The sequence below is a fragment of the Lampetra planeri genome, chromosome 2, assembly GCF_965212315.1.
Source record: "Lampetra planeri chromosome 2, kcLamPlan1.2.h2, whole genome shotgun sequence".
Taxonomy (NCBI): Eukaryota; Metazoa; Chordata; class Hyperoartia; order Petromyzontiformes; family Petromyzontidae; genus Lampetra; species Lampetra planeri.
The window spans coordinates 25,125,294-25,142,735 of record NC_136108.1 but is presented as its reverse complement, the minus strand read 5'-3'; the positions used below and the strand labels follow the sequence as shown (position 1 = coordinate 25,142,735).

General features: G+C 47.7%; 1 protein-coding gene across 1 annotated transcript in view; it reads left to right on the top strand.

Annotated features, from left to right (window-relative positions):
- Positions 1-17,442, top strand: part of LOC144724254 (CUB and sushi domain-containing protein 1-like) — a 267,119-nt gene that overhangs the window by 155,732 nt on the left and 93,945 nt on the right. The window contains exons 4-5 of the mRNA XM_078603232.1: positions 1,616-1,810; positions 2,951-3,158. Coding sequence (XP_078459358.1) covers positions 1,616-1,810; positions 2,951-3,158 — 403 coding nt within the window. The remainder of the gene's footprint in view (positions 1-1,615; positions 1,811-2,950; positions 3,159-17,442) is intronic.

The following is a 17,442-nucleotide window of genomic DNA, read 5'->3' as shown; positions in this document are numbered from 1 at the left end:
ACACCTGTGCGCGTGAGTCGTCCCTCGTACATGGCAACGTCTTATCTGAATTTATCACGCACAGGCCTCCTTAACTCGCCATTCGTTTCGGCATGACTCTGTAGAAAACGCGCCCCTGAAATGATTTTCCCCTAAACTGACGTCTCGGAATGAGTCTCAGAATATCTGGAAAATCTTTAACCTTTTTTATGTTCAATCGTTCCCCAGAATGCTCATGGTTCTGATTCATCCTCTTGCGCAGCAGTAGCAAGAACTCCAAACTTTGTCAAATATTTACGTTTCCGTCGCAAATTGTGTATACAACACACTTTGTAGTGTCAAAATATCCACCGCTACCTCTTGCTGCTCATTTGCCTTCTCTTCTGTAACATCTAGGTCATGATCAAATGTACACCGGCAGCCCTGTGTATCCTCGTCTTTGAAACAGATGTACAATGTTAACTCCAGGTACAATGCAAGCTAAGGGTATTACAGATAACCAGCCTATTGCCCCTGCAAAACGTAAGAATTATAGTATTGAAATATTGTTTTTTTAATTCCAGGACAGTTAACTTACCATTTAAATATACGATCTATTTAAGAAATACTTAAATCCACAATTATAAATATGCCATGGTCCTACTTAAGCAGGTTAGGTTCACAATGGCACTCCACCCATTGCAAACTGAATGGCATCAAAACCCTTTTGCATTAATGCGGTCGATTCTAATTTGCATGAGTTGCATGCTAAAGAGATATACTTCTTGGTCCCCGTTTGCATATGCGTGTTGAACTTCTTCTGTATGTATTTTGTATGTATGTTGTATGTATTTTGAGACTTATTTTGCACCGTACATAGCCAACCGCACTAATCGGAGGTGCGGGGGAAGTACAATAAATGAAACACAAAAAGCGGTTCTCAAGAAATGAGTTGTTTTCGTATAGATGACTTAAAAGTCCATAGCTCTGGTAGTGCCCTAATGTCGGGAGGAAGAGCGTTCCAGACGGCCACAGAACTTTCGCACCGTATGCAGCCAACCGTGATAATCGGAGGTGCGAAATCGGTCATTGCATATCTGCTCAGAGCATTAGATACGTGAAAGAACATCAACTGTATGCAAAGGATAAATACGAATGAGTGTATGGAAGAATATAAAAATGGTGGTTGTAGTTGTATTCATGTCTGCCTCAGTAATGCTGTTCCCGGTGGCCGTGACCCCTGATGACAACTGTGGGGCTGGCATTCACAGTGACGAAGGCGATGGTGATGAATGTCGTAAATCGATACTGTCATCATCATCATCATCCATCACCTTCATTCTCATCTCTAGTCATCATCATCTTACATCATCATCACCATCGAAATTGTCATTCGTCACCCTGCGGATTGCACGCCTCGCGACATTTGACGATGGTTCGTGATATTTGAGCAGTGGAGCAAGGACTTGCGGTAGAACCAGGACATTTCTACGCTGGGGGAAATTGCGGGGAAGGGCCCCTCTCCCCCCTGCTGAAACTCCGCGACGGTCGCACGCGGTCCCCCATCCCCCCCCCCCCCCCCCCAGCGAGCGCGATGTTCCTATGCCGCAGTTTAAATCGTCATCGCCTCTCTCCTCTTCTCTCCCATTCCCCCCAGTTTTGCAGAGCAGCGCGTGCGGCAACCCGGGCGCTCCGCCGCACGGCACCGTGCACGGCGCCGGCTTCGGCGTGGGCGACGCCATCCGCTACGGCTGCGTGCCGGGCTACGTGCTGGAGGGGCACGCCGTGCTCACGTGCGTCTCCGGCGCCGAGAGCCTCGCCTCCTGGGACTTCCCCGTGCCGCACTGCAAGGGTGAGTCCCCCCACCCCACCGGGGCTCGGCTCTCGCTCGGAGACGCTCGCACGCGCGTGCGCTCGCGCCCTCTCCTCCGACGTGCGGTGCAGAGCCCCGCCGGGGGGCCGTGCCGAGCCGACCCTGGCGCGGATGAAGAGCCGCCGGGTTGTTCGCGAGTGGACGGTAGCGATGGGTAGGCCGCAGCCAATTGGCATGTCACGTGCGTGGTGGGGTAAATTGTGGGTACTCGCCGCCTCCTTTCAGTCAGCCAAGATAATCCTCGAAAAATGGCCCTGCAGTGATTCCTCTCTTGTCCGAGGAGCATCCGCCAGCGGTGGCGTGAGGAATCCGTTGCAGGGCTGCACCTTTTCCTTTCATACGTATCACCGCTCGGCGGAGAGATGCCGCTCCCGCCCGATTGGAGGTGTCTCGAATGCATTCGCGATGCATTTCGGAGCGCAGTCTCCCAATGAGAGCTTGTCTGAGAGTTTGTCTGATCACAACCATCGGCACGCTGCTGTTGTTGTTGTTGAAGTGGCTTCACATTCTGAGGTGGTGACGTCAGTCGGCACGGCTCACGTAACGGCACCGCCGCTCCACCTACAGGCGTCTCGAGTCCGTCATCAATGGCAACATTGGCGGCTCGGCTTCCGCAATTAAAGAACAAAATCTTGCTTCAAATTAATTTGTTTAATTAGTGGGGTATTTCACACAAGTTTTACATGCACTAATTATAATGCAAAATCTGATAAGGTGATGAGAACTCATTTTAACCACCGGAAAATGTAATCCAAAGTGTGGATTGATTCAATTAGCTCTGGATCTCAATGGTGTCTGATTGGATCTGACAGATTCCAATTGTAAAAAAAAACAATTAGTCCTCCCTAAATTAAAGTATCAGCGGCAATAATGAATCACATGTACAATTCCCAGAATGCTGATTTTTTTTGTTTGAAATAACAAAAGATTAAGCAAAATAAAACATGAGAATGATGAGCTTTTTACATCAGTTTAGCGGTCTGCATTTTGGCAACTATGAGCTGCATTATCCGACGCAACGCGTCTGTAGAGTTCCATCACCGCGCCGAGGTGAATCCACCGGGGCTCAATGGCTATCGGGCCCCCCCCTCCCTCCGCCTCTGTCTCGCCTCCCAACAGCCGAGGGGGCCTGCGGGGGAACGCCGCACGGCCCCAGCGGCACCATCAGCAGCCCGGGCTTCCCCAACGAGTACGACAACAAAGCGTCGTGCACGTGGCTCGTGCTGGGCGAGCCGGGCGACACCGTGTCGCTCGTCTTCACCGACTTCCAGCTCGAGGCTGGCTACGACTTCCTGGAGGTGTCCGGCGCGGAGCTCCCCTCCGTGTGGTGAGCGCGGTGACCGAGTCCAGGGTGGGGGGGGGCGGTGGTTATCCACGTAGCCGGCCAACCGGTCGGCCTATGAAGGTGCTTGCACCGGTGGTGGCCGTGAGCGGGAACCGGACTCGGGTCGCCGGGTTCGTAGCGCAGCTCCGCTGACAGCACTCGCCCCAGCAGTCTGCTAGGGCTGTATGGGGGGATCTTTGTCTTGGGTTAACCACGTGCGGCCACTGTTAGCGTGTTCCGTCGTAATAAGGGAAAACAAATCAATCTCGCCGCAAGTGCTGATTATGACCGGGAGCAGCGAGGTGAGCCCGTGCCTAAAGGGCGTGATGCATCGCACGCCCTGTGAGCGAGGCTCTCCCAACCCTGTAATCCCCGCTCGCGCTCTCTGCAAAGGCATCCGAATCGGGTCTGCTCCGGCAGATATTCCCCCGTCAATTAGTCACCCGATGCCATTTTTGTAGCCGCGCGTGACCGTGCATTTCAAATAGGTGGCCAGACGACACTGGCACAGCGTTAGATTGAAAGTCGCAAGGTTGGAATTTAAACTCCTGGTCAGGGTCAACTTGGTCTATCCTCATGAGCAGCAACATCATAATTATCTACTCATTGCAGATAAAACCGGCCTCTGACATAGCAACATTGCCATTTTTTGCTAAAAAAAATAATTTTATGCTTGAGAAACATTGATTTAAAGGAAAACAGCTGGAAATACAAACAGCTCTTTTTTCATGGACACATGCCCCGGATGTGCGAATGGGGCCGTCCAACGTGAGTGAAGCCTCAGTAGAGGTTGAAAAAAAAAACGATGTTCAAAATCTCAGCCAGGAGCAACTGCGGCGGTGATGTGACCGGGGCATCGTCGTCTCGCAGCGAATAAAAACCTCCGCAGCCATCGCACTCCCAACGCTACAACTTAGTTCCTCATTCACTTCGAATCATGCTCGTGCCGGGCCCACCCGTGGCACGCAGGGTCCACAAGAGCCGATCATTTCGCGGGTGCTCATCTACCCTTTCGTCGTTAACGCTGAAAGCGATGACCTCTGATTTGTAAAGATAAAAACCCAATGTCATGATCGAAATACCACAAGGTGGACATGCAGTTATTTCGCCTCCTTTGGCAGCGCGGAAACTAAATTATCTCACTGTCTGTGTACTGCACATATATACGTACGTATGTGCGTACGTATGTTGAACTTCTTTCGCATCAACCATAGCCAACCACGCTAATCAGAGGTGCGGGGGGAAGGACAACAAACGAAAACGCAATAATCTCACGTTCTTATGACATTGTTCCGTTCAAAATACGTATGTGTGTTGAACTCCTTTATCATCATACTTAGCCAACCGTGCTCCATTTATTCTGGATACAGAGGCATAATGCTTCCTCAAATCTGCCATTCCCCATTACACTCCATGCTGTATCACCATTACCATTTACATGCGTTCCCATTTCCTTCCATTATCTTCATGTATAAAACCTCGCTGCTCAATTACATCGCATAGCGCATATTCTAAATCTCCATTATGAAAATATTAGGAGCAGCAGGAGCAGCAATGTAACACGTTGCAAAAATGTCACATTTATGTTTAATAATTAATATTATGCTTAAAATTAAAGTACTATATATGAGTAGTGACTTGTTTTTTTTTTAAGTCCGAGGCATATTTTGTATTATTTCTGACTGCAGTTGGCCACAGTCGGGCGTCGGCTCTGTTTGTCTAAAATCCGTGAGTGTGACCCAAGATGGATAGAGCCCTCGTGAGAACTTGTTGAACTTCTTTCGCACCGTAAGTAGCCAACCGTGCTAATCGGAGGTGCTGTGGAAGGACAACAAACTAAACACAAAAAGCAGTTCTCAAGAAATGAGTTTTCAGTATAGATTTTAAAGTGCATAGCTCCAGTGGCTTCCTAATATCGGAAGGAAGAGCGTCCCAGACCGCCGCAGAAGCGCATCTGCAAGCGCGAGATGCGGTGACCATCGTCTTTGTTCGATGGTTGGCCAAAAGCCGCCGCTGCGAGGATGACCAGAGTTTGCGTGATGGTTGATGCTCCTTGACGAGATCAGCGAGGTAAAAAAACGTGTGTCCCTACTCGGGACGCGCCCTTGAGAAACTTGTCACACGCCACACGACGTCGTTACGACTTACAATGTGACACCTCGCTTCGGCAGGCGAACGCATGGCAGAAAGCGTTACGGAATCCGCGCACGTGCATTGTTTTTCTTCCTCGGCGGTGGCGAGAGGGATCGATCGTGTCGGTTGACACAGCGGGCGATCGGTCCCCGGTAATTTCTGCGGGGAGATACAAACGTGCGCTGTCCGCGCTACAGGGGGTGCTGAACGCTCATTAGCGAGACGAGTCCGACATGAACACTGCCTATAAATAAACTGTTAAATTAACTCGTCGCCACTTGGCGGTTACGCAGTTAACGGTTCCAAGGCAGATAATGGATCATGATTTGGAGTTAGTTACTTGACAAATATTCACCAGAGCATTTTTTAAATATCAGGAAACATGTAAATGTGTTTCATTAGTAGGTTTTTTTGAAGTGTGTTGTTTATTATAGCTGCTCTTACCGACAACTAGTGTGGAAAATTCAGTTTTGGCACGAAATTATATTGATCGTCTTATTCATTCGTCATTCCTCTTTCATTACGCCTACCAATGTATGCCCTCTTTATAATTAATCAACTAATTTACACTGCATCATCAGCAGCAATGATGTATCCACTGCTGGATGAAGACCTCTCGGCCATCTTCCATGGTCTTAACTTGACACACAAGTAGCCAATATCGTAATTCATAATTTATTTTTAGGCTAGGCCACAATGATCTTACTAAAACTGTGACGATTCGAGACGTGGCCCTTCTCATAGCACATCTGTATTTAAAAAAAACATATTTTAAGACCACAGTGTTGTTTCGAGTGTGTTGAGTTTCTTTATTTATTTGAATTGTGCTTGTCCACCATTGCCAACGCAGCAGAAGCAGCACCAGATAATGCATTTACCAAACATGTGTCGTGAAACCCTCCGCCACCCGACAGCCTGGCAAGATGAATTGTCACGTGCTGTGCGAGTGTTTAACAATGCGGCGATCGTGTGTCCGCTTACCGGCGAGTTGAAGAGCAATTCTCACAGCGAAATTGGGCAATAGGCATGACTCTTCATTTGGAATTTTGCCAAATGTATATGCCTAACATTGCCGTTATATACACTGTGAGGCTCGTACTTCAACCAATCAGACATAATTTTCAGCCTCATTTTCCAAAGTTTTCAACAATTCAGAATATTTAAGTTTACGTGATACTTTTAAAATGTATGTTTTTGTCATAAGATGCTGCACTAGGATTATTGCATGCCAATGCAGAATGGTTCCGTACATCTGCAAATGAGTGCAGTCAGTGTGTGGATTCAATGTCTCATTTAACCAGGAGAGAAGCCATTATCCAGTGAGGACTGGCGATTTTGCTGAAATGTGGATTTATATTCCGGGAACTTTAGTCGCAGATTTGTTTCACTTTTCAGTGGCCATTCTACGAACTGCGGATGCTGTCGTAGTGCGATGGTGAGCCCACTGGACGTGCGATGTAGAGGTCACCCACCGTCTGTGAATAAAGCGCTTTATATCTCATCGGATTCCTCGAGTGTTCATAAAGATTCTGATTCTCAAATCTCGTACTGTGGCAGTTGAAACAATGGGACTCGTTTCTTAAATCCCTCCACCTCTGTCCACCCAGAAGTATAAATCGTTTCACCAAAGTCAGTCGATCGGCTGGTGACATGTGGTGGGTGCAGAGCATGGGTACTCTGACCTATTCCAAAACTTTTGCCAAAAGGGAAGAGTAGGCCCAATACCTTGTCCAGAGGGGCTCTATAGAGCTCCCTCGAGTGAACGCCCTGAAGCCAGCAGTGGAGTGAGCAAGCAATTGGATGGCTGCACCCTTACCTATGCAATGTGCACATTATGCCCCTTCTTGCAAATGGTGTAATATTAAAGTTAAGTTTACGACAGATGGCACAATAATGTGATTCACTTCCAATGCAGAAAACATTCCAGAATCACAATCAGAATCTCTATTTAAACTGTAGTAATTCCGTGAGCTATGAAACTCTTTCTCATAGATGTCCAGGGACGCGGTCAGACAGTTACAACAACAATTAACAATTCCACGTGATACACAATTGTGCAGTGGTATCTCTGTACGAGGCTACCTCAACCATAATGCCACTTCGATAACAGCTTGCCTCGCGTGACTGAACACGCTGTAATTAAAAACTAACGGTGGCCAAAGCCAAAAGAATGGCTTTCCAGACCGTGTTGCAGTTATTTATCTTTGTGCACACAGCACGCCCCCTTATGCAATTGCAACCTTTGGTGCTTTTTTGTTTTAAAGATTAAATGACATCTCAGCGGAGGTCGAGACCATTGCTGACATCCATACGGAGTTGCTCATCGGTAGAGCGGTGTGGAAAACGTTTCCGAGTTGAGCTCAATGCAGTTAAACCCAAGCAGACGTGGCTATAACCACTCTTCACGTTACATGAAGAGTGGTTGGTCATTCAGAACAAGTGTCTCAAATGAAGAGAAATTTGACGTAACCGCCGGCAGCCTTTAATTGTGTGACATACAGTCACACATCATATATTTCTGGACTCACACGGGACAGTTTGTTAAAACGGTGATCCCGGCTTTGGTGAAGATGGTTGTGGAATTCCGCTTGTTTAACGTCACGGTCACTCAGCTCATCTCAAAACACTGAAATGCGGCAAACACAAATGACTCAAATTAGAAAATTTTAATTCACTAAAAGGTCAAGGTGCAGCCCTGCAATTCCGCGCTCACACCGCTGCTGGTGGAAGAGCTTCCACTGGAGGGGCGCCGCGGTGGCAAGATGTTGACTATACAGGAGGTCGTAGGTTTGATTCCGACCTTGACGCCTGCTGCTGTATATTTGGAGTTTGCGTGTCTCTCTCTCTCCCTGTGGTCGCGTGGATTTCTCTCTCCACGTTTAGAATCAACGTGCGCTGAGAGTATTTCGCTGCTGTAAATATCCACGTGACAAGCCACTTCATTGAGCTGTCATCCGTGGCCAGGTCGCGTCTCGAAAAGATACATGTGGCTCAGTGGGCCTTCCCTGGTCAAATAAAAAAATAGTTTGGTTTTAATGATCGATTTAAAGCTATGGTGACTGCAGGGATTCATATTCGTGGTTCTTTCGGTAAAGTCACGTAGAAGGGAAATAATACAATAATAATAATAATAAAACACAATAAAATTCTCACGACGTTTCCATTGCAACACAAGCAATCATCATCAGGTGTGAAAACCACGGCAAGAAAATTTCGTTTTCACACCTGATGACGATTGCTTGTGTTGCAATCGAAACGTCGTGAGAATTTTTTTTATTTTTATTTTATTATTTCCCTTCTACGTGACTGTACCGAAAGAACCAAGAATAGTTTGGTTTTAGATTTTGGGAGCTCTCGAGAGCCCCTCTAGACAAGATATTTGGCCAAACTTTTACCCACCGATACTGCTACCAGGTACACAGAGGTGGTGGGTGGGGGGGGGGAGATTGTATAAACTTTAACCGTAGCTTCAACTGAAAATTGGGTTATGCAAACTAAATTGAGTGATGTCTTCTAGCTGGAAAAAAAAATGTTTAAATTCTATATTGAGTTTCTTTGCACAAGACGCGGGACTGTAAACAGTAAATGCTCCGCGTGGCTATGCGTTTGCGGCACGCGTGTGGCTCGAAGCGTATGTTGTGCATGATGTTATCACGACGTAGCCCTTTGCCTTCCGTATAAAGCACCCATTTTTCATCTGGCAGAGTAATTTAAAAAGGATGATTTTCGCTCCCGTGAGAGCTATGTACTCGAGGAGAATCATATTAAAATGTGGTACAATATCTCACAGAGGCCAGCTACCCAGGAGGCCGGCTTACGAAATAGAAATTCGAAGATTAAGGAATGTAAAATACGCGCATTAAAATAGACTCCTTAAAGCACGATAAGCTGCATCTTTGCGGATATTGTTAAACGACAACTCCCGTGCGTTAAGCCAAGGTGTTCGACTAATGTGAAAACATGCTACAAATCGGATAACAAAGTACACTGCATTTGTGCATCCAAGGGGATGGTGCGCGTGATAGATAAGGCACGACATTAAATGATTCTGCACAGGCAGGACATCTCAGCAGCTAATTTCTCCCAAGTGTGCAGTCTGCGGTTTTGTCAAGGTTACGAATTAAAAGTATTCAGCCTCTGATTACCCAAGGTTCAAAAAAAGGAATTACATTCTGTCACACAATCCGATCACTTGATTACCTTTGTGATTACTTTATGAAATGTTAAAGGTGCAGCCTGTAATTCTTTTCTCATTCTACTGCTGGCAGAAAGGTGTCCCACGATAGGGGGCACTTAGGGAAGCACCTCCAGCGAGGCATTCTGCCTACTCTTCCACACTGGCCTGACGAGGTGGATTTTGCTCTCCCCCCACCCTTCGCTCCGTGGCAGCGGCCGGGAGCCGGTCGCCTTGTGGACCGCGGTCTGCGTGATGCATTTATCGGACCGTGACTTCGCTAATGATTCTCTGGTGTCCGCGGGGTCTCTGGACCTCCTTGCGAGGCCCTGGATGTGGAGATGACGACGTTACGATTGCAGCTCTCCTGGCTTCAAAGTAAAACCCCCGCTTCTCTTGACTCTTTGACTCTGAGGATCGGGGTTTGGAGTCTGCCTGTGTGTGGTGGGGACGTTGATGTATTGGATGGTTTCACTTTACATTCGCGTTATCCAGAGCAACAGGGTTTCCGACTGCAACGTGTCAAGGTGACCGGGACTGGCCTATGGGGCGAATGGATTGGCTCGAACAGTGTTTGGTATGTCTGTAGCAGTAGGATGAAGCTCCATGTTTGCGAGGTTCTTGTGTGTCCCGTCTTCCTCTTGCGAAATTTTCCAGGAGGAACCCTCAGGGTTGGTGCTGGATTGTGGATGTTGCTCCGTGATGTCTCAGCCAATGCCCCTACATCTGACCTCGCTGCTTTTAATTAATCACGTGCATGTACTGTGTGTATGTATAACTCCTTTCGCACCTTACATAACCAACGGTGCTAATCAGAGGTGTGGGAGAAGGACAACAATCTAACCACAAAAATTCGCTATAAAAAAATAAGAGTGCATAGCTCCAGTGGCTTCCTAATATCGGAAGGAAGAGCGTTCCAGATGGCCATTGAAGTGAATCTGAAAGCGTGCGATGCCTAGAAAATGCTGCATTTACAAAAAAAACTACAGGGAGAGCCTATTGTTCACCAATTATTTTGCTGTGAACATTAATCAACTACTTTTTTGTCCATTGCCCTCAAAGCAGCACATTCAGAATTGTACTACAAATTTAGGTTTGTGCTTTACTCAATTTATTTTTTTACAAACTCCTAATATGTGAGAGAGATTGACGAGATTGTGTCACTGAAATACAGAACTGGTTTGGTTGGCTACAAATTAACAGCCTCATTGTCAATCGAAGTGAAGGATTTATAATTTGGTGATTATGACATTCTATACTCCATGGAAATGTCTACAAGTAAACTATCCATACGGGGGAAACAATTTTCTGTCAACCTTTCCGAACAAATGCGATGAAGTCATTTCACATTCTACACAGCAGCGGTTACCAAGTGCATAATTATAAAATGCCTGCAGGGACACTTTTGTCCATTGCCATATCTCCGGTGCAATCGGCGTATACAGATCAAAGGGCAAACTGTGTCAATAATACGTGGTGTCGACATCGGGGGGGGGGGGGTGCTAGACCTCACGGGACGTATCTTAGACAAGGACAGATGCGTTAAACCTTTCCCTAGCGCCGCAGAGAGAATTCTTCATTGCTCTCAGATCAGCATGTTTGTTTTTTGTTCATCTCCAAATAACCCCATGCAATGAGACTGCTATTGTGCTGCTACAAAGTCCGTCGGATCCTTTCCCCCTGTGAGGAGGAAATGCCCTCCACGTTGGCCACGCACATCTGGTGACTTAAAGCAACGATGAGCAGCAATGCAGTTGTTCGGGAACGGGTGGTTCTGACATTACGCTCAAGGCTGCCACATGGTCGTATACGACACGGTGCACGTCTTGGTGCGTTGCCGATATGTTATGCAAATGTGAACAACATTCTCTTCTCCAAACGTGCAAACGGGCGACGAGTCCAGCGTCGGACAAAGACGACGGCGGTCGCCGCATCGCGCGGTGCTTTCAGATGCGCTTCTGCGGCCGTCTGGAACGCTCTTCCTTCCGATATTAGGAATCTACTGGGAAAACTCATTTATTTGGAACTGCTTTTTGTGTTTAGTTTGTTGCCCTTCCCCCCCCGCACCTCCGACTAGCGCGGTTGGCTACGCGCGGTGTGAAAGAAGTTCATCGTGCATTACAGATACTGCCAAGTTGCGGCAGTGGAATAATTGTGACATTGGAATGGCCACTTTATTGTCGGCATGCTTTAACTTTTTTCCGTGGGAGATTACAGAGAGGCAACGCGCAGCCGGTGGGAGGGGATAAGCAGAGTGACCGACGCACATTCTTCTCCCCGTTACATGTCTTCACTTACTTTTGTACGAGTCTTTTTTATGAGTATTCAAAACAAGATTTGTTCAGAAACAAACGCGAAAAAAAATCGTCCGCGTTTAATAACCGCAACATTCATTTCTTGCCAAATCATGGTAAGAACTAATATTTTTCTCGAACAAAAAAATTCCTTCCAAAGTTGGGTTTTAATTTAGGCGTTTTAATCACCACGAAGGTTGATGCTTACCCTGCTATATATTCAGCTGGCAATTACGGATCATTGTTTAACCTTACTGCTATTGTATAGCTCAAACACTCAGCACCAAGCAATTGCAATTACTTGCAGTTACTGTGAAATGCTGCATATGTCAACCATTAGGATAATGATAACCATGTTAAATAGGCTTAAACACAAGTGTGACTTTTTTTCACAATACATTTAAATGTACGTATTAACGTGACGAAAAGAAACACATTATCAATGTACGATCATGCAGTTTCAGAATTAAACATCGCTGCCACCACTACCGTTCTAATTAACGGTACACACTGCTTTGTAAACACAACAAAACTAGCGATTGCCTTCAACACCAATAATCGCATCACCATGGGGCTTGTGCCAGGCTAGGTGCACTTTAAGGCCATCACGTGAAGTGTTGAACGCCCACTGGCAGGAGGTCACGTGGAAGACCCCGAGGTGCCATGGGTAGACTGACTGAAATTACTGGCCGATGCACCACCTGTGCCCCCCTACTGTGCCAGCACACATACCCACAGCCATCAGAACACAATTGTAGGATGATTTTCAACAAACAGTGGCTCTTACAGGTTACACCATCTGACCAAATCACCCACAATTATCCCAGACTCATCAGACCTCAGAAGCTAAGCAGAGTTTTGAGCCGATCTTGTGCTTGAATGGGTGACCACCATGCATACAACTGGAGGTTTAGGCCGCTGCGGGGATATGTTCTCAGCAGAGGGCGGTGAAGCACATTCTGTGATTGCACTCGAGTATGCTTCGACGTCTGTGCTCCCCACCTTCACCAACCTGCAATGACCAGCATAGTGAAGTATGGTCAAATAACCCCCATGACCAGCACGATGCGGAGAGGCCCTCATCCAGCAGTGGGCTGCAGAGGTAACACAATGGGAGGTTGAATGTTCGCGTTTAGATCGATACAGGGCGACGACAAATGACAAATGACAGACATATCTGCACCTAAGCGGCCCACACGGGCTGTGTGGGGTGGGTAAGGGAGCGGACTGCATCCCTGCACCGTCGGCTCCGTCACCCACACACCCACGCACATCCACGCACCCACACACCAACGCACACCCACGCACACCCACACACCCACACACCCACGCACACCCACACACCCACGCACACCCACACATCCACACACCCACGCACACCCACGCACATCCACACACCCACGCACACCCACACACCCACACACCCACGCACACCCACACACCCACACACCCACGCACACCCACACACCCACACACCCACGCACACCCACACACCCACACACCCACGCACACCCACACACCCACACACCCACGCACATCCACGCACCCGCACACCCACGCAGACCCACACACCTACACACCCACGCACACCCACACACCCACGCACACCCAGACACCCACACACCCACGCACATCCACGCACCCGCACTCCCACGCAGACCCACACACCCACACATCCACGCACACCCACACACCCACACACCCACGCACACCCAGACACCCACACACCCACGCACATCCACGCACCCGCACACCCACGCAGACTCACACACCCACGCACATCCACACACCCACACACCCACGCACAACCACACACCCACACACCCACGCAAATCCACACACCGACGCACACCAACACACCCACGCAGACCGCCGTACCACATCCACCCAACAGCGGCTCGGCGCTCTTCACCTCTCATCTCGAATCACTCCCCCCCCCCATACTCCAGCCGCCGTCCATAGCCGCCCTGAACCAGACAGCAAGCAGCTCGCTACGTCTCCTGACAGACATCGTGGTGGTGGCAAATGAATTCGAGTGCTCGCCTTTAATGTTGTCGCCTCGACAATGCGGGGCGGTGGAACGTCCCACCGTTGCGTGGCCCGCCTGACCGATTTACCACCACACACCCAGCGCAAGTGTCTGTGCACGTTGAGAGCACTCACACGTCCGCGTATCGCTCAGTCCCCGGTCAAGTCAGGTGTGCGACGTTTGACTTGACTTTTTTGTGTTCGATTCCACGATATGGTACCGTTATCGTTAATGTAAAGAGATGGTCCACTGTTGTCCGCAAAATATAATCTCCGTGCAAAGTTGCCCCACGATAGGCGGTTGTTCATGACAAGTAACTGTGGGATTGGTCGTGACAAATTGCGCTCGTGTCCGGCATCCTGCGATGACCCGGGGCGCTGTTTTACTTCTCACCACGTCTAAACAGTGTCACGAAAGTGCGCATTGGCGATCATCTCGCCTCATTTGAGATGGGAATCACACGTTTAGGTCCACTTGACGTTTGTGTTCGTAAACAACGTTTAAATGGCGCGTTCTAAGTGACGTCTGCACGTGGACACAATTATGTCCACAATAGAGGTTTTTGGGTTAGATGGCGTTAATACAAATGTGTCGTTAAACCCGCGGCCACCCGACACCGCTAATGAGTAAGGTTTGTCACGAAAACAGAACATGCCAATTTGTTACTAGTACAGCACACCAGTGTGATGGAGAGTAAATTAACAACGTTTACGTGACAACCCTTACTAATTGGCTGTGTCAGATGGTGGCGGATTTAACGACGCATTTATATTGAGGCGATCTAACCCAAAAACCTATTATGGATAATATTTGTCGCGAAAAGCCCTGCGACTACTACGTGGTAAACTACAATTCTGCCATCATCATCTCATTCTCTGCCATTCGCCAGACGTGTGCAATTGTCATTCGATGTTATGACCATACCGTTGAAAGTAATGATATAACAGAATCAAGCAGCCCCGTGACTAAATCCCTCCTCGGCTTGGTTTTCTATTTTCTGTCCGATCGAGTTATGACGCGGCTCGCGCACGCCCGTGCAGCCGTGTGCGGCGATTTGGTGGCATCCCATTACGGGGGGGGGGGGGGGGCGAGCAGAGCCACCTGCGCCTCTCGCGAGGTCACCCGGGGCCGCGTGCGCCGGCTGTCCGTGCGCTCGCGTCGACGCGTCAACGTGTGCTCGTGAACGCGTGAACGCGTGCTCGTCGACACGTGCGCGTGAACGCGTGAACGCGTGCTCGTGAACGCGTGCTCGTGAACGCGTGAACGCGTGCTCGTCGACACGTGCTTGTCGACACGTGCTCGTGAACGCGTGAACGCGTGCTCGTCGACACGTGCTCGTCGACACGTGCTCGTGAACGCGTAAACGCGTGCTCGTCGACGCGTCAACGTGTCCTCGTCAACGTGTCCTCGTGCACGTGTGCTCGTGAGCGCCGTCCCTTGAGCAACCCCCATCTCAACTCAAACTCAAGCCCTCTGGTCTTAATAGTTTTGCTTCTGAAAATCATAACAATTTCTAAAATGCAACGCTTTCTTTCCATATTTTGGAGAATATGTATTTTTGTTGTTGTTTAGACACGAGCAGCCCGTGCGTCCTTTGGATGTGACCGTCCTTCCGTAACCCACCCCCAGACTTGAAGTCCTTCCTGCCAGCCAGCTAGCCCAGCACATGTACTTATGTAGTATGCTCTGTTCAATATGTAAATGTCTGAACGGTGAGGAGCACAGTTGTCTCATGGAGGGATCCCACGACCGTGGTGAGCGTGCATGCACGCCTGCATCCATCCCTACTGCCACCATTCCGTGGTTGCTCTTGGAAAACAGAAGCGCGTAAAAGAAGTGGTCGTGTGGTGCCACTCTTTATTGTTCCGCTGAAAAAAGTGCCAGAATGGCGAGAAACGCACTCGGACTGCGCGCATTGCAGTGCAGTGCAGATGAGCAGGAGTCGTGCAACGCGGTGTGGTCATGTCAGCTGATGCCTGCCAGGAGTATCGATTGGATGTTTGGCACCGAGAGCGCCACGAGGTTTACCGCCAGAGGGGTTGAAACAACGCTCGCAACCAGCTCGCGCGACGAGGTAAAAGGCTTCTCGCGCGCTCTAACGCGACAAGAGATTTAAAAAAAATTAACCCGTAAAAACAAAGTTTTTCACTATAAATCCTTTATATGCGTGGCATCGGTTTTATTGTATTATTCATTTCTGTTTTTCTTGAGTAAGAGTTTCATTTTTATCACATTGGTATTTTAAATTAAATATGAAAAAAAAAATTCCTAAAAAGTGGAAAATGTTGGAAACAAATTTTCACGAAAATAAATTGTCACGCACAACGAGTCTGTGTGCAAAATGTCAGCTCGATTGGATCACGGGAAGTGGGTTAAAATACGATTGAAAGATTTGCACGGTCGTAAGCGCGCAAGCAAGTGAACATAATATAAAGATTTTAAAAAACACGAGGCCCACGTGTGTGTCAGTCGCGTTCAACCTGCAGCGTCGACCTGACAAGTGCGTTGTAGAACACGGTGAGCTGCGGCAAAGGTGCAGCTTTGCGAGTGCTCGTTTACAATCGCTGCTGGCAGAAGGATCTCCGCCATGGGGTAGCTCGAGAGAGCCACGCTACAAGAGGGCATTTGGCCTCCTCTTCCACGCTGGCCATATGTCTTGGAAGAGGTGGGAGTTTGCCGCACTTAGAATTGTGAATTTTTACTCGATATGCAACAATGTGTGATTATAATGGCAACATCCAGTTTAAATGGTTATCGCAAAGTAGGTTTTATAACTGCGAAAATAGCGGTCATCAGAATATTCATAATCATGCAGTTTGACATGTTTGCTAGCTTAGTTCTGTTTTAAATGTTCAGTCATATGAATATACCACTGCTTTTAATAATGTATCTAAATCCCTGAAATTATGCTGGCCATGATGCTATCTCACAATTTTACTTGGAGGTAGCATAAAGCTCCGTTATAATCTCAGCGTGGCATTTTATATATCAGTTCTCATCGTGCCTAATGATTGGAAATGTCAATGTGTATGTCCCTTTCTCAAATATGATGTAAATTATCCAATATTTATGGGATAAAGCATATGTACACAGAACCCCATTCTGTCTGTGCACATATAAAGCAAGATATGGTTTGATCCATCAGCCTATTGGCTTTGTCGACTAATATATGAAGCAAGCAAAGTCGTATGATTGCGGACCATATACAAGCTGGGTTTGAAAAATAATTGCGATATAAAACGTGGTATAATTCAGCTTGTTATCATATTGCAGGGAAATCGGATTTTAAATGCCAGGAAAGCTGATTTTACGTCTCACCTGATGTCAATAAGAGGAGACAAGTGTTGATAGGCAGCGAGGCTTTCTGGTGTAAATCATTCGTCATTATCTTTTCTTATTAAAATATTATTTAATAGAGGTGATGATGTTATAAATCCCTCAACAGCAAATTATTGAATAACCTCTGTTGATCTTTTCCAGTAAAGGACTCAAGACATATAATCCACAAGGTACATGTTCCTGATTCCTAAACATTTTGAAACTCTTTTGAAAGAACCAAATCGTTTAATTTAACACTCGTCGAAAAACTGCGACTTCTCTTCAGTTATTTCGAGACGAATCTGGCATCACGTGGCAACTTGGGACGTCACGACTGTT